The sequence below is a fragment of the Megalopta genalis genome, chromosome 1 (genome assembly GCF_051020955.1).
Source record: "Megalopta genalis isolate 19385.01 chromosome 1, iyMegGena1_principal, whole genome shotgun sequence".
NCBI lineage: Eukaryota > Metazoa > Arthropoda > Insecta > Hymenoptera > Halictidae > Megalopta > Megalopta genalis.
In genome coordinates, this window is record NC_135013.1 from 8,035,480 (window position 1) to 8,053,689 (window position 18,210).

Genomic DNA, 18,210 nt, shown 5'->3' on the forward strand with positions numbered 1-18,210 from the left:
CCTCCAAAAGCGCCGCTATCTCGCCGAAAGCATCGTGCCTTTTGATTTTATTTTTGTACTTTGGATCTCGCGCATCCCACAGATTGCTACGCTCTCGATACAGCTCGATCAATTCTAAGACTTTCGCCTGAGACCACTCTTTCTCCATCGTAGTTCCCTATATCACTATTTCAGAACTGACTCACAAAGTGTCGCTTGAGCCTCGTTTCCACCGGCTTGGCTTTTGCCGCTTGGGCACGCCGGCGCGACGCGCGCATGCGCGACACAGTGATCGCTTGGGTCGATGCCGAACGGCTGGAATAAGCCAAACGTCGGTATTCTCCGATCCAGCGATTGGCTTCGTCGTTCCTCCTCTCGCGTTATCGGAGCTCCCGTGCAAACAAACTTCGGCTGCCGTCCGGTGTTCCACCTATGATCGCAGGCAGTGATCGATATTGGTCGAAGACGGTGACAAAGGTCAACGACGAGTAGTGACGAGGGAATGACAGTACATACAGGGTGTCCCGAAAATGTCTCGTAATCCGAAAATGGGAGGTCCCTGAGGTCATTCGAAGCAACTTTTGACTTTGCGAAAATTTTCTCCGCGGCTTCGTTTACGAGTTATTAACGAAAAAAACACTGACCGTAAGAGGCGAGCTCGGCTGGCGCGCGGCGGCCCAGCCAACGAGTGCACGGAGCCCAGTTCTGCTCATTGGCTCGTCCGTCTCGCGCCAAATGATCTCACCTCTGATTGGTCACTGTTTTTTCGTTAATAACTCGTAAACGAAGCCGCGGATCGTATTTTCGCTGAGGAAAAAGTTGCTTCAAATGACCTCTGGAATCCACCTACTTTCGGATTGCGAGACATTTTTGGGACACCCTGTATACACAGAAAAATTACCGTCTCGCTCGGTCTAGTTATTACCCGTCGTTAACCTTTATCATCGTCTTCGACCAATATCGATCATTGCCTGCGATTATAGGAGGGACAGCGGCAAAAATGGGCCATGCCGTCTTCTCATGAAAAAATGATACATCAGTTCCACTTCTAGACACTTTAAACTTTACTTTAAAAACGACTTTATTTGCTCGAATTTGTTCAAAATGAAAATATTAACCAACATTGTCATGAAGATACAGTGTTCTAAACTTTTTTTTTATGAAACTGTATTCTTTTCATCAGCATGTGAGCTAGTAGTATTTTCGGTGAGAATTTTAGTACTTATTAATTTTGTCCCGGATTGAGAATTGAATTTGTCCCGGATAGTGAATTTTGGCCGGATGGAGAACGAATCGGCATAGCGATTGGCTTTTCAAGTCGAACTGTACCCTTCACAAATGGCACCGAAGAGATACGAAACGCATCGAACTTGTTTATCTTTGCTTATTCCCCTGCCCGAGTGGCCTGTGTCGACGCAGCGGAAACGCGGATTTCACAAGGATCGGTTCATTCGGTTGGCAGAGCCACGCGGCTTAGGCCAAGCGGCAAGACCAAGTGAGTGGAAATGAGCCTTTAGATAGCCAGAATATAACCTCGGCACGATCCCGAGTTTTAAAATTGCGCACCGGGATTAATCATTTGCAACCTTTTCAAGTAAAGGAAAATGTGAACGCCTTCAATTGCGGGTATAAGATAATGGAGCTAAAGAATTATGTTAAGGAAGTATGCCAAAGAAATTATGCATCCGATGTATGCAGTTGTTAATGCTTACGTTATAAGAAGTTTTCTCGATAAATTCAAAATTGTAATAATAAAAGTGATACAAAACGATCGACAAAATGATAAGATATGTAAGCATTTCTTGTAGTATAGTAAAATGTAGTATAGTAAAATAAAATTATATAATTATTTGATTATACAGATTAATATTAATATATTAATATTAATTAATTATATATTAATATATTAATATATTTCTTGTAGTATAGTAAAATGAAGCTTCTTACGAAGGACTTAAAAATTGACGAATATAAAATTATATAATTATTTGAATATATTAATATATCATATATATTATATATTAATATTATATTAATATATTAATATATTTCTAGTAGTATAGTAAAATGAAGCTCCTTACGAAGGACTTAAAAATTGACGAATATAAAATTATACAATTATTTGAAGTAAGTTTGTCCTTGGCGAAAATGCAATCCACGGCTTTGTTTACGAGTTATTAACGAAAAAAAGGGACCAATAAGAGGTGTGAGATATGCTGGCACAAGGCGGCCGAGCCAATGGGCGGAGCTCTCATTGGTCAGTGTTTTTCGTTAATAATTCTTAAACGAAGCCACGGGTTGCATTTTCGCTAAGGTAAAAGTTACTTCGAATGACCCCAGGCATCCCCTACTTTCGGATTGCGAGACATTTTTGGGACATCCTGTACGTACGGGTATAGAAGAAAACATAATTGTCATACACTTCTTACGCCAACGGCCATATCACGTTGCAATAAACCGATTCTCGTCCGATCATCGAAGTTAAACAGCGTTGAGCGTGGTTAGTACTTAGATGGGTGACCGCTTGGGAACACCACGTGTTGTTGGCTCCATATTTTTTTTTATTTATTTCCTCATTTCCCTGTATATGCCATGCCGCTACGGCTGGAGCGGCCGAGGTACGGTACAAGCAGCATTCGAGCGCGTATACCTGTCATTCGTACACAAGGATGATTCACTTCAATTGAGCTGAATCTACGTTATTTCCGTTACTACGAGAGATAGAAAAAAATGGGAAGTATTTAAAGAAGAATTAAAGTATTTAAATGGTGAAGTATTAATAGTAAAGTATTAATAGTAAATTGAAGTATTTAAATGGTTTCCAAGCGGGCATCCGATAGTAAGAAAAAATCGTTTTACGTCGCATTTGTGTCAAACAATTGCAAAATAAATGGTGAGAACGTAAATTGTTTAAACTGACAATATTTTTTATTAAATACTCTTATGTATACACTGTGTGAACTCCAAAATGTTATTTTCATTCGTTCGGTGGTTTAATAATTATGATTTAATGAAAAAAAGGTCGATACTTTATTTCAAATGAAAAATTTAGAAAATTTGTTAAAATTCGCCGAGATATGTTCATAGTCGTTAAAAGCTACAACATAGTCACATAGTCACAGAACAAATAGTGACCGTTTTCGCGTGGGTCGTCCCGTATTTATGGTATATTGAAAGGATCCCCGTGTGCCAAGGATTAACCGTAGCATGTAATAAATAACAAACGCGTTTCGACTTGTACAAAGCATGCGGAAATAAAAGGCTCGGGCAAGAACTGTGACTCGACCTCTGGCTAATAGCTGTCATTTATGAAATACTAAAAGGTATAAGGAAAATAACGGCTTTTGAAGAAGATTGCTTGCTGCAAGTAGATCGGTCGTTTTAATCGTATACCATTCGAAGCATTGTCTCGGTAAAATTGAAAAGTATGTACCTTGGATTCTCATATTTTGCGACAAAATATTAAGATTGCAATTTTTCACAACTAAATATATATAATAATAAAATAATAATAAAATAATAAAATATTTATTTTTCTCAAAATGTCCAAATATTAGTAAGAATAACTGCACCTAGTAAATTAACTTTATTTTCTAATAATTTTTTCGTGCACTTCTTTATAATATATATATATATATTTCTGTGATAATAAATAATGAAAATATGTATAATGCCTTCTTCAATCATGTTCCAATGACAGCCCATACTTCCGCGTGAAGAAGACACGGCGTGTTTACATCACCACTTCGGCTGCTGTCCGGGTCCTTCTCCTGTGATCGCAAGCGGTGATCGATATTGGTCGAAGACGGCGATGAAGGTCAACGACGGGTAGCAGCGAGACCGAATGAGAGGGGATAGTGACAATATACGGAAAAATTGCCGTCTCGCTTGGTCTAGTTATTACCCGTCGTTGACCTCAGTCACCGTTTTCGACCGATATCGATTTACTGCCTGCAATTACAGGAGGGACAGCGGACTGCAGCATAAATAAGGTGGTCGTCATGCCGTCTTCTCGTGGAAGTATGATACATCAATTTACAGACACTTTGAACTTTACTTTAAAGGCGACTTTATTTGCTCGAATTTGTTCAAAATGAAAATAGTAACCAATATTGTCGCGAAGATACATTGCTCTAAACTTTTTTTAACGAAATTATATTCTTTTCATCGATTGATACATCATCATATGAGCTAGCAGTATTTTTGAAGAGAATTTTAGGACTTACTTATTTTGTTGCAAAACGAATCAGCATAGCATTTGGCTTTTCAAGTGGAACTGTACCATTCCCAAATGACAGTGAAGAGATACGAAACGCTTCAAACTTACTTGTTTATCTTTGCCTACTCCCCTGGCCCGAGTGGCCTGTGCCGACACAGTGGTAACGCGGATTTTACAAAGATCGGTTCATTCGGTTGGCAAAGCCGCGCGGCTTAGGCCAATCGCAAGACCAAGCTAGTGGAAATAAACCTTTACGTACCATATGCGACACGAACGAATAAAACAAATCGTACAGAACATTTGAATATCGTCAGAAATTTACAAAGCTCGGAATTATGTATGCATGTACTTCGAAATGATGCAAAATTGACTATATAATATATATAATATATTATATATATATTATTATTATTATATATTATTATATTTATATTATTATTATTATATTGTATATATTATATATTTCATACGTTTCAAATAGTTTCATAATAATTCTGTAGAATATTTCCAGCAGGTCAGTATAATGTTTTTATGTTTTTATACCCTACATAATCGCTAGTCGTCAATAGTATTGTAGTTCATATACATATTGCGCACTGCATACTCATACGTACATGTGTATATACTTATAGTCGTGCGTAGGTTAGATTAAGATTGTAAGGTAGGATAACACATAGGTATATAAGAATATATATAAACATAAGACGTATTTTATAAGTACACTTAATTTGTTCTATTCATTATAAGAGCGCAGCGTAGAGAGCATAAGTTAGTAGAAGTTCATTTGTCCGTTTGAATTTCGCGCTGTTGATTCAGACGGTCACGTTTCCATCCGTTTCTTCCACCGCTATCCCCTCTTACTATCAGCGCCACCAACGGCTGCCGGCCGAGGGAAGAAGGTCCGAGCTGCCGAGCCGGTCGTCGCTTTTTGATTCCGACCACCGTTATCGCAACATCGTCTCTTCGTTATTCCATTTTTTCTACATCTTGCGTATATTCTAAACCCGCGTTAACTTCCGTTAGAAAGTACATTATTAGGAAGTTAAGTGTTCAAATATAGTTATTTTATTTTATTACTAAACCTTAAGACTAACTTTTATGAACTTCTTCGCGTACAACGTCGTTAAATCGAACTTAATCTCTGAAAATGCGCGTCGCAATCTTTCATCCGCGCGCCTGGTATATCCAGAGATTTATCGCTGAAGAATGAATACCCGCTGAGACGTTACGAGCTACTAGTTACAGCCACGCAGAATTTTGGACAACCTAGGAATTTGAAATCGACCATTTTATTTGTTGTCGTCAACATTACCCACCAACGTGGGATCCAGCAGCCGTCGGCGTCCTTCGCGGATTCCTCGCCGAACGCCTGCGTACCTGTACTTTCGCGCTTCGAACGGTGAGTCCCTTTTAAATCACGCGCCGTTCTCTCGACTGTAAACGGAGCCCGATCAGACGAGAGACGCATGCGCTCCGTGGATCAAAATCGGCAGTGACTTCTAGTCCCTTTTGCCGCAAGGCACCGCGATCATATATTTTTACCGTGACAGCTCGCCGGCACGTAACACTACATTATACGGTCCCTACGCAATCGAAATCATATTGACAAGGCTAACAACACTACAAAACATCGATATGTAACAAGAGTTTTTCCATTGTTGCATACATACATGAACACACTTGCATACTCGCATTCAACACTGCTCTCCATGCATTCATACGCTTGCTTACATGTTTGTACGCTACTGTTGTATGATAACTTTAGGTACATATTATTCGATTGATGGATCTTTCATTGGAAATATTGTATACCGACATTTATATCTCATAAATTTCTACAGAAATTCAATTGTCGTATTATAAAACGAATTAATATTGTTCATTGTAACATTGAAATGTTAAGTTGCATTTATTGTTTCTAATTGAAAAAGAAAATGACAAGCCAAATTTTTATTCGGAAAATGAAATGTTATAAAGCTATTAAACGTTATTACAGAAACAAGTTGGGCTATAAAGCCCAAGATTGTTTATTCGATAGTTAATATTGTAAAAATTATTCGATGAGACTGAATCATCTGAAAATACAGTGTAGTGTAATAACATTTTCAATAATTGATACTTGATCACATTTAATCATAAAAAGATGCCATTTTATTTATACATATATTTATTATGTTATTAAACTAATACATAGATACGTACGCATGTATGTACATTGTACTTACGTATTTACATATATATACATATGTTGAATATCCTCCAAAAAAAAAACACGAAGGCACAGTTCTAATAGAGGTCGCTACGATAAAAGTAGAAGCATTTCAGAATATATTACCATCTGGAACAACATAACCTTAAAGGGTGCCTTGATAACCCGCTGTCGGCGGATGAACTGTCAATTCCGGTGCATTTAGACAGAGCATTTCGTGCCGTACCGTTCGCCAAAAAATCTGGGAAATTCGTGTCGACTGACCAGAGTCCACGAATTTCCAGAGGTCTTCCTATATAAGTAAACTTCTCTGATAATTTTTAAATAAGTGAATTACTTTTAATGCGCGACCGCACCCGTTTTTGAACGGTAACGTGCGGTGATTCACAGAGATAATTCGCGGTTCGATCGAACATCCATTCGAACGGTGTCGTATGTAAATTCGTTGAACCGCTCGTAAAAATCAGTGACAAGATGACAGAGGTACATAACTTAGGTGTTGATGCTATCAGCTGTCATGCTTGGAATAAAGACAGAAAAGGTTTGACATACTTTTGCTCACTGGTAATCTTCTCTAAAATCAATCAACATCTGTAATATGTTCTTCGTAGAACTGGCTATTTGTCCGAATAATAATGAAATACAAGTTCACAAGCGTACCTCAAACGGTTGGAAATTGCTACAGAACTTGCAAGAGCATCATATGAATGTCACGGGTATCGATTGGGCTCCAAATGCTAATCGAATAGTAACTTGTTCTGCAGATAAAAATGCATATGTTTGGTCGCAAGAGGAAGATGGAAAATGGAATCCTACATGGGTTGTTTTAAGAATAAACCGAGCTGCGACATGTGTAAAATGGTCTCCATTAGGTACATTTTCAATTTATACAGATTTAAATCAATTAAATATCGCAATTATCTTTATTAATTACCTGTATTTTGTCTTATAGAAAATAAATTTGCTGTTGGAACTGGAGGTAGAGTGATAGCTGTGTGTTACTTTGTCTCTGAGAATAATTGGTGGCAGTGTAAGCATATAAAGCGTCCATTGAGGTCCACTGTAACAACAGTCGACTGGCACCCAGATAACAAAGTTCTGGTTGCTGGATCCACTGATTACAAAGTTCGTGTCTTTAGCGCATTTATCAATGATATGGAGGATGCACCAGGGTCAAGTTCTTGGGGTCAGAGTAATACTTTAGGAACATTACTTGCTGAATTCGAGAATACTCCTAATGGAGGTAGATCGAATAACATTCTTTTTATCAGCCGAAGTATTATTTGTTTTTGACACTTATTTCCTTTACTTGCATACAGGGGGGTGGATACATTCTGTTGCATTTAGTCCATGTGGTAATAAAATCTGTTGGGTGGCGCATAATTCATCTATATGCATTGCCGATGCCACCAAAGGAAATGCAGTCATACGGATGTACACAGAACATTTACCATTTTTAAGTTTCGTTTGGATGGGGTCCAATTCCATTGTTGCAGCGGTATTAATATAAATGTCCATAATTATTACATACAATTTAACCTGAATTTATGTACTATAAGGGTGAATTTTATTTCCTGCTTAGGGTCATAGTTGTATGCCCATGTTGTATCATATTGACGACAACGGTCAACCGTATTTTGTATCAAAGCTAGACAACACACAAAAAAAAGAGGCTGCGGGTTTGTCTGCTATGCGGAAATTCCAATCGTTGGATCGCCAAGCGAGAACAGATACAAACGATAATGCCTTGGATAGTATACACCAAAATACAGTTAATTGCATACGAAAAGTGTCTGATAACGAATTTAGTACAAGCGGTTTAGACGGTCAGTTGGTAGTCTGGGATCTCAAGGTTAGTTTCAATAACGTATATGCAGACCATTCTTCGCACTGTAAAATTTACCCACAATGTACTTTTATAATTAATTTCCTTTTATCTGTCTTCTACTCTTTAGCTCCTCGAGAATTCCATTGCTGGTCTCAAGATAGCATAAGAACAATTTTTTTTATATCCTAAAGATGAATGAAGATATTACATCACGCAAAGATGTATAAATGTTAAAACTGAAAAATATACAATTTCTCATTACTTACCGTGCTATTTTCTTCGTTTCTACGTTTAAAGTACACAATGTATTCATTAGAGTATCTTCATGATTATAAAATGACCGTTGGGCTCCGAATTCTGATACAAATTTAATTTTATTGAATTCTATGGAATTTTATACTCCATTCATTCTACATAATGGTTTGCACTCTTCGGTTCTAGTTTTCATTTTATTCGAACAGATTTCAAATCCAAATTATCGTAAAAACTGTTTCTTGAAGATATTGATACGAGGTACACCGGATAGTTTCAATTAATGTCATGTTAATGTCGGGTCTCTTCTACTTAACGGACTGTGATTACCTATGTTGATACCAATCTCCGAAATTAATTTCACACATAATGTTTACATCGGTACAGTTTCACCGATAATGTTTCCGACAATGTTTCTTCAATATTCATGATATTGACATCGCCGGAACAACGTCAAGACAATAAACGTTGAAGAAACATTGTCGGCAATTTGAACACGTTGGTAAACAAACATTATCCCTAAAATAGATATTTAAGATCCCGACAGTAATCTGATTTCCTCGCCAATGTTTACATCGACGTCAAAATGCCAATGAGAATTGTATTTCCGTGGATTTTTGAGATATACAATTTATTACAATAGACAATACTATAATACTAATATTCACGGTTTAGTTATACTTATGTTAAATAATTATACGCGATAGCTTGTAATAATGTAAAAAACTGTATTCACAAGAATAGCATATATTATTAATATATCGTATTGAATATTTTGACATATTCTGCATCTGAATAAGCGGCGAGAACAGAATGTCAATGAAATCATGATCAACGAAAACTGAAATCGATGTCCGTGAAACTAGATCATCGATAAAAACATACATATATCGATCAAGCAATCTGGGTATAAAATGCAAACATTGTCGTGGATATCATAGTCTGTCGAGTAAAACGGACCCAAATCACCTAAAATAAAATTAACATGGCTTAAATGCCATATTTTCAAAATAACGGTGATCTAGATCTCAAACAATTAAAATATTATCCGTTGATATCGGAGAAAGTGATCGCGATAAATAGATTCAAGGTGATTCAACGGCCTAGGGAGGATTTTGGCTTTATTCGCAACCTGCGTCCGGTCCCGTGGGCCACGGTGGACCGCGACGTCTCTCGGTCGAGAGGGTTGCAGATCGTCGGGCGTCGCGTCGCGCACGACGGGTCACCGGTCGACAGGCGTAAAGTGGTTCGCTGGTGCCTAGAAACCACACGGTCGCGTGGCCTGGGCGCGGTGGTGGGGAGAGGGCTGGGGGAAAGGAGGCGGCAGCCGGACAAGTTCAGCGCGGCTATCGATTCAGTCTCGCGCAAACCACCCCCATGTGCCGAGCCCGTTGCAGCAGCTCCACCTTTTAGCTTTGTTTTCCGCTCGGTGTCATGACTGACACATAAACAGAGAAGGGACACCGCGGTAAACGGTCCAGCTGCGCCGTGGGTCCACGGTGAACGCCGCGACGCGTATTACAAAACTCGTCTGCCATTCACCAAGAAGAGAGGGAAAGAAAGAAAGAAAGAGAGAGAGAGAGGCAACGGTTAAAAAGGCGCCGATCGAAACGAATACGCATCCCTGGTTAAGCCGATCGGATCGGTCGCTTATCGATTAACCGCGAACTATTTCCGAAGAGGCCATTTCCATGGTTCGTACCGTTTCGCAGTGAGGTGGTCAAGTTTATTACATAAACCAGGGTCGCGAGCACCGGCGGCGCAGGGGAAAGCAGAATTATTCTCGACATTTCGCGAACCGGGCCACGTAACCCCTGGACGAGAGAGATCACCCTCTCGGGGCACGCCGCGTGTCCTTCTTTCACACTCGCGTAGCGAACCCGCCGGCCGTTTAATCGTTCGAGAGTCATGCCAGCGATGAAAATAGATCTCTCCAGTGAAACGTTCCGTCATCGATTCGCGTCGTAAGAGAGAGAGCCGCCGCGCCGCGTCGTGTCGCGCCGCACCGCGCCGCGTCGCGTCGCGCCGCGCTGCCGGGAGGGTTGCGTTGCGTCGCGTTTTCGTTCTGGCCGTGGCGTTACGGCGGTGCGCGCGATAAATTTAGAAGGTTATCCCCGATATCCTCGATGAATTAGCGATCGAACGCGCGCCTCTTCTTGTTCGCGGATAAAACAGCCGGGGCGGCCCGCGCGGGGTGTGATCGTAAACCGCTCGTCGACACCGCCAGGGGCTGTTGTGATTTCTGCCGCACGGATAACGGGATCGATGCCGTGAACACCGTCGTGGACGGGGACGGACCCGGAGGGAAAGAACACGGGGAAAAAACGATCGCTCGCGGTCCGGCGCGTTCTTCCGCTTGAATATGCGGCGCTTTCACCACGGCCACGCGGACCCGTGCTCGTCTTGACTACGAATCCTGGCTGAACGAAGGGAGTAGCGCCTCCACCGCTTAGAGATGTCTTCGATATCGGCGCAGGGGGTCGTCGAAAGAGCCAGCGCCGAGTTAACCAAGAGAATCAACGGTCTGGGGCTGAAAGCGTCCAAGCACCATGGTTGGTAAAAATACATTCTCGATTTATTTCGCACGCGTACCACCGTACAACCGATTCAACCGGTCGACGATCAGTCCGTATGACACGACAATTATTCCAGCCTGTGTCACGAAGGCCAAACGCGAAGTGCGCGAATCTCGACCATATGACTCGTTCGGATTCTCGTCGACGTTTATTACGCCGCGTACGCCAAGGTGTCGTTGTACTATATGTAAATTTCCGCGGAACAATGGTTGTCGTCGGTCCAGTGTTCGCGGAACCAGAAATCCGAAATGGGTCATTTTGCTCGCGGCCAGCGTCGATGTCCGAACGGACGACGGTAATTTGCCGTTAACAATCGATCGTGCCGCAGAAAATTAACGCGACATTGTAATAATTTTTTTATACAGTATTTTTCAATGGATTTGTAACGCAACTTCGAGTCGAACGCGGCCGTTCGACGAATTATTTTTCAGCGAAAAGCGTCGACCGCGCGTAACCAGCACGTTTTCGTGTACGTTTTAACCTAGCACGATACGTTTCCGCGTAATATATAGCGAGCTTACAAGACGATAAGTTGCGCAAAGACGTACGTTGCAAGATAAACGTGCGAAACAGCCGCAATTGGGTCATTTTGATTCCGCATTCGGGGATTAAAAATGGCGTGTAACGCATGGGCTTTTATAAGTCGAGTCTGTTGAACAGATTTCCACGGTTCTGCGATGATTCTCGGTTTAAATCAAGTGTTTTCGATTACGTGCAAACCCTTCGCGAGCACGTCGAGTTGACGGAATCAACCTAACCAAGAACTCGCCCCGATTTTCTCGCGCATCATTCTTATCGCACAGATTGCACATCGTCGATGTACAACAAGCAATCCTATGACTTTAACCCATTGCCGTGCTTCGACAAGTACGAACCGTCGTGAAAATTTAGTATTGTAAATAACTTAATAATAATAATATAATAGCAATAATAATAATAAGTAATAATAGTAGTATAATATAATAATATAATAGTAATAATAATAATAATAATAATAATAATAATAATAATAATAATAATAATAAGTTATAAAATATATAATAAATAATATATATGCTTGAATATTAACGGCAAGAGATTAGAATTTTATCGCAATTTTAAGGGAGAGAATAATATTTATATTCAATAAGTTATTATTAAGTTATTACTTAATTATAACTTATTTATTATATATATAATTAAGTAATAACTTAATAATAACTTATCGAATATAAATATTATTCTGTCCCTTAAAATTGCGAGAAAATTTCTAATCTCTTGCCGTTAATATTCAAGCATTTAAGCAAAATTTAGGCACGCGAAAAGCATCGATTTTCTTCCCCTTCTAAGAAATGATTGCAATCGAGAAATTTCTAGTCGCAGTATACCGCAAAGAAAATGGTATGCCAAGGGGTTAATAGACCGAACGCGGACCGGATGTATCTTTAAACAACGCATTAAGCTCGGCTGTAACTGTTTAATTGTTAACCGTTCGCGGGAAGAAATTGTAACGACGAATTGCATAATTTTTCTATAAGCAAAATTGAAATCTTCCGAATCTTCGTTAACGCGAACCTTTCTTGCTCGATGAGTAGCATCGACGGTCTGGCTTATCGATACGTAATAATATTAACCCTTTGCACTCGACGCTATTTTCACTGTAAATCTAAAATAATTTCTCCGACTTATAGTATTTCCATTTTATGTACGACAAGGTGCATTTTATAACAATCCTTTTTTTAATAATTTCTTTTGTTATTTCTTTATGACACAATATTTTTTTAAATTTAAACTTTGTCGATATGAAAATGATCGTGATACGAATGATTTTAGCGCTGCCTCGGAGTCACCACTCGAATGCAAAGGGTTAATAACGCGCTGCGAATCTGAGCAGTTGCACCATACGCGAAGGAATCGCGGCGAGACACAGTAATGTCTCCCTAATTGACGCCGAAATTGTGCAGAAAAATGGACAATTTGGGAAGAGGAGATACGATTATTCGAGCCTTGCAGCTCGTTTTTATAATCGTTGAAAATCGGTAACTATAAAAACGAATCGCAAGGCTCGAATTCGCAAGGCTTCTCTTCCCAAATTGTCCAGTTTTGTGGACAATCCGAGCGTCAATTAGGGAGACATTACTGTAGGACGAGCAGACGCAACCAGCCGCGGTTCGCGGTTTTTTCTAATAAAAAGTAACGTTCGAATCGAACAACAAATGAAATTGTATTCGCAGTCCGACAATTAAAGCGACGAATCTGATTCTGCACAAATCCAATCCTTTGCTTTCTTTTCGCAAGGATCCGCACTCTATTTATAATATTCCTTTCAATATTCTAGAACTCGGGAAAAGTTTAATAAGAATTGCCTCTTCTTTCGAAAATAACAGAATTTCTAAGAGAACGTAACGTTCGAATCGAACAACAAATGAAACTGTATTCGCAGTCCGACAATTAAAGCGACGAATCCGATTCTGCACAAATCCAATCCTTTGCTTTCTTTTCGCAAGGTTCCGCACTCTATTTATAATATTCCTTTTAATATTCCAGAACTCGTGAAAAGTTTAACCCCTTGACGTACCATTTTCCTCGCAGTCACTGCGATTAGGAACTTTTCGATTTCAATCATTTCTTAGAAGGGAAAGAAAAATTGATGCTTATGATGCGCCTAAATTTACTCGAATGCTTAAATATTAACGACAAGGAATTAGAATTTTATTCCACTTTTAAAGGACAGAATAACAATTTATACTCAATCAGTTATTACTAGAAATTTTTACGAGTTAGGCTCGTCAAAGTGTGGCAAGGGGTTAATAAAAGTCGCTTCTTCTTTCGGGGATAACAGAACGTAACGTTCGAATCGAACAACAAATGAAATTGTATTCGCAGTCCGAAAATAAAAAGCGACGAATCCGATTCTGCACAAATCCAATTCTTTGCTTTCTTTTCGCAAGGATCCGCACTCTATTAAATATATATAAGGAATATTAATTCCTTTCAATATTCCAGAACTCGTGAAAAGTTTAACCCCTTGACATACCATTTTCCTCGCAGTCACTGCGATTAGAAACTTAGAAACTCTTAACAAAAATAGTTTTTTAGTATTAGAAACTCTTAGGAGGGAAAGGAAAATTGATGCTTATAATGCGTTTAAATTTACTCGAATGCTTAAATATTAATGACAAGGAATTAGACATTACTGTAGAACGAGCAGACGCAACCAGCCGCGGTTCGCACTTCGTCGAGATCGTTTGCAACTCGCGAACAGGACTAGCACGTCGGTTTCCGGTCACACAGAGAAACTCGGATCACGGTCTCAACTCTGACTCGACTCCGATTCGAGGCGGAACCTAACCTACCCCCGTGTCAGATTCAATTAACCTAAGACAAATCCGACTCTGTTCCGGCCGTGGAGATCTCGAAACCCTAACAGGGGATCCCCTAATTCCAGAGTCTCGCCGAATTTCAAACGACGGCCGGCTGCGTCTGCCACCGAATCAGATGCGCTCGATGATATACAAGCCTAAGAAACCACCCTAAACTCGATCATCCCCGGTTACGCGTTTCGCGAAATCCGTACCGACGCCCGACCGAACGAACCATCCGCCGTGATCTTAATTCTAATCAAACTCAAGCCTAACTTATGCTTGGGCGGATCCAATTCGACCCTGACCCAAGTATAACAGCACTCGTGCATAATCCAGACCTAACCCAGTTTTACTGAAATTCTCGACACTTTTTTCTCTACCCCTTCCTCCCTCGCCCTCTCCCCCTCTCTTCCTCCCTCGCTCTTTTTATTTTCCTCTGATAGATTGTTTAGAAGGATTTTTATAGTTTTCAAGCCTAATTTACCGATCTACCCCTTTCTCCCTCGCGCTCCCTCCCTCTCTCTCTCTCTCTCTCTCTCTCGCTCTTTCTATTTCCTTCTGATAGATTGTTTAGAAGAATTTTAATAGTTTCTAAGCCTAAATTTACCGATCTGTCCCTTCCTCCCTCGCCCTCTCCCCCTCTCCTCCTCCCTCGCTCTTTCTATTTCCCTAGGACGGATTGTTTAGAAGGATTTTAATAATTTTTAAGCCTAATTTTACCGATCTACCCCTTCCTCCCTCGCTCTCCCTCTCTCTCTCTCTCTCTCTCTCTCTCTCTCGCTCTTTCTATTTCCTTCTGATAGATTGTTTAGAAGAATTTTAATAGTTTTTAAGCCTAATTTTTCCGATTTATCCTTTCATCCCTCGCCCTCCCTCTCCCCCTCTTCCTCCCTCGTTCTTTCTATTTCCCTGTGGTAGATTGTTTAGAAGGATTTTAATAGTTTTCAAGCCTAAGTTTACCGATCTACCTCTTCCCCCCTCTTCCTCCCTCTCTCCCTCCCACGCTCTTTCTATTTTCCCTGTGATAGATTGTTTAGAAGGATTTTAATAGTTTTCAAGCCTAAGTTTACCGATCTACCCCTTCCTCTCTCGATCTTCCTATTTTCTTGTGACAAATTGTTTAGAAGGATTTTAATAGTTTCTAAGCCTAAGTTTACCGATCTACCCCTTCCTCCCTCGCCCTCCCTCTCTCCCTCCCACGCTCTTTCTATTTCCCTGTGACAGATTATTTAGAAGGATTTTAATAGTTTTCAAGCCTAAGTTTAACGATCTACGTTTGTGTCAGCGCCGTGAATCAAACGGAGAAGTTTTAGCCAACTATCGTTGCGCAATCACGTTGGGCCACGGATTTTACGCGCTTGCGACTAGATTTATGCATCTGCGACCGGAAAGGAATCGAACAAACAGCTGTTGAAGCCACGACGGAGTTTAGAAGGACGGGAACCGTTCTTTTAAACTTGGCAAACTTAACGGAAGAAGAATTCTGTTTCCGTTCCACGCCCATTTCTTGCAACGTTTGCTTTCTTTCCGCGAGGATTCGCGCTAACGTTCCTTCCGATATTCCTGAACTCGTGAAAAGTTTAATAAGAGCCGCATCTTCTTTCGGGGATGACGGAATTTCTAATAGAACGTAACGTTCGAATCGAACAACAAATGAAACTGTATTCGCACTCCGACAATTAAAGCGACGAATACGATTCTGCACAAATCCAATTCTTTGCTTTCTTTTCGCAAGGATCCGCACTCTATTTATAACATTCCTTTCAATATTCCAGAACTCGGGAAAAGTTTAATAAGAATCGCCTCTTCTTTCGAAAATAACAGAATTTCTAAGAGAACGTAACGTTCGAATCGAACATCAAATGAAACTGTATTCGCAGTCCGACAATTAAAGCGACGAATCCGATTCTGCACAAATCCAATCCTTTGCTTTCTTTTCGCAAGGTTCCGCACTCTATTTATAATATTCCTTTTAATATTCCAGAACTCGTGAAAAGTTTAACCCCTTGACATACCATTTTCCTCGCAGGCACTGCGATTAGAAACTTCTCGATTTCAATCATTTCTTCGAAGGGAAAGAAAAATTGATGCTTATGATGCGCCTAAATTTACTCGAATGCTTAAATATTAACGACAAGGAATTAGAGTTTTATTCCACTTTTAAAGAACAGAATAACAATTTACACTCAATCAGTTATTACTAGAAATTTTTACGAGTTAGGCTCGTCAAAGTGTGGCAAGGGGTTAATAAAAGTCGCTTCTTCTTTCGGGGATAACAGAACGTAACGTTCGAATCGAACAACAAATGAAATTGTATTCGCGGTCCGGCAAGAAAAATGACGGTTCCGATTCTGCACAAATCCTCCAGCCCTGTCACTCCGTCCGCATCTAAACAAGTTAAGCACCGAGCTGTTCGCTCGTCTTTGTCTTTTGCGCTTCGTGATAAGACACTGCATCGTACACGTATGTATTCAACGATTACGGTCACCGATGTCCGACGCAACGCCCTATAAATGCAGAGATGCTTCTTCTTCCAGCATCTAGTCTAATCGTCAATCTTCGAACCTACGGCAATTTTTATCGGGTAAACAAAGAATCCTTCCTTCCCCAAGGATTTGCGACAAATTGCTTTGTCGCATCTTGGACGCGACGATATCTTCGAGAAAAATGACCGATGCGCTGAGAAAACGGTGCAAGCTTCGAGCTTGGAGAACGATTTCGATTTTCTGTTGTTGTAAGACTTCGGTTTCTAACGGTTCTAAAGTTTGACGCACGAATGACGAGATCGGGGTCCGTTCGGACCCGGACTGTAAAAATTGTTATTCGAGCGTCAAGGTTCTGGCAACGAATTTCGATCGTCACATTTTCATCGAAGTCTATGAAAAGTCTCGAAAAATTAATGTACAGTGGCTCACAAAAGTGTTTGTACACCTTTTAAAATGCAATAACTATTTAAAAACTGACTATTAACTGAACTTTTAACTTTTAGCTTATAACGCCTATAACGAAAATTTAAAAAATGTTTTTCCTAGATCTATATCCATCACTGTATATCGAAATCGGTTACGAGTTACAACAAATTAAAGATCGCAAAAATCACAGTTTTATCGCGATTCGACCAAAAACTGTCTGCAGCTTTTCAAAACCTTCGATGCCTGTGGCTCGACTCCGGGTTAACCGATTTCGATCAAATTTTCAGCACGCTTATAAGTTACCCAGATCTACGAGAGGCATTTTTTAAATTTTCGTCGTAGGCTCGGATAAAAAAGTTAAAAAACGAGGATTTTTAATTGTTTCTTTTCATTCCAACTAATAGCAAAATTAAAAAAGAAAAGCTTTTCAATCATCGTCTAGTAGATGAGTCCCTCTCTAAAAATAATTCAAGTCGTTTTGGTTCACTTTTAAAATAGTTATTGCGTTTTAAAAGGTGCACGAACACTTTTATGGACCACTGTAGATCAACCATTTCATTCGTATCTCATTCATAAACACAATTTGTCGAGAAAGAAAATTGACAAATAAAGTGATAAATGATCTCAAGTATGCGCGGTTACAATAATTACTCCCTACTTCGCGCCTGAGATTGTGCACAAAAATGAGAAAGGAGATACGATTGTTCGAGCCTCGCGGCTCGTTTTTACAATTATTGACAATCGGTGGCTATAAAAACGAGCCGCGAGGCTCGAACAATCGTGTCTCCTCTTCTCAAATTGTCCATTTTCGTTTCCAAGCTGGGCGTTAATTAGGGAGAATCTGCCGTACATAATCGATCGATATATCAATAAATCGAAGTAAACGATTTC

At 40.0% G+C, this 18,210-nt stretch overlaps 2 protein-coding genes, 1 long non-coding RNA gene and 1 other non-coding gene across 4 annotated transcripts in view; 3 read left to right on the forward strand and 1 right to left on the reverse strand.

Moving 5' to 3' along the window:
• The first annotated feature begins 2,408 nt into the window (after window positions 1–2,408).
• Window positions 2,409–2,528, forward strand: LOC117228694 (5S ribosomal RNA). Its single transcript, XR_004492363.1, has one exon. It is a non-coding gene; the product is annotated as a 5S ribosomal RNA (ribosomal RNA).
• A 3,129-nt stretch (window positions 2,529–5,657) lies between these two features.
• Window positions 5,658–8,496, forward strand: Arpc1 (Actin-related protein 2/3 complex, subunit 1A). Its single transcript, XM_033484471.2, has 6 exons — window positions 5,658–6,948; window positions 7,019–7,279; window positions 7,360–7,650; window positions 7,727–7,905; window positions 7,990–8,259; window positions 8,363–8,496. Exons 1-6 carry the CDS (start codon window positions 6,882–6,884, stop codon window positions 8,399–8,401), a joined length of 1,107 nt encoding a protein of 368 aa, XP_033340362.1. The 5' UTR covers window positions 5,658–6,881; the 3' UTR covers window positions 8,402–8,496.
• On the reverse strand, window positions 7,312–9,244 carry LOC117228629 (uncharacterized). The gene is made up of 2 exons (XR_004492348.2): window positions 8,502–9,244; window positions 7,312–8,420 (listed from the first exon to the last, which is right to left on the reverse strand). It is a non-coding gene; the product is annotated as an uncharacterized LOC117228629 (long non-coding RNA).
• A 591-nt stretch (window positions 9,245–9,835) lies between these two features.
• LOC117228623 (uncharacterized) overlaps window positions 9,836–18,210 on the forward strand; it is a 38,649-nt gene continuing 30,274 nt past the window's right edge. Inside the window, exon 1 of the mRNA XM_033484469.2 lies at window positions 9,836–11,039. Within this exon, the coding sequence (XP_033340360.1) occupies window positions 10,943–11,039 (97 nt within the window). The 5' untranslated portion in view covers window positions 9,836–10,942. The remainder of the gene's footprint in view (window positions 11,040–18,210) is intronic.

Excerpts from the sequence above, each read along its gene's own strand:
- Arpc1 (XM_033484471.2), top strand. The coding sequence starts at position 6,882 with ATGACAGAGGTACATAACTTAGGTGTTGATGCTATCAGCTGTCATGCT. Across the intron at positions 6,949-7,018 it reads TTGGAATAAAGACAGAAAAG|AACTGGCTATTTGTCCGAAT; the intron begins GTTTGACATACT and ends TGTTCTTCGTAG. Across the intron at positions 7,651-7,726 it reads CGAGAATACTCCTAATGGAG|GGGGGTGGATACATTCTGTT; the intron begins GTAGATCGAATA and ends ACTTGCATACAG.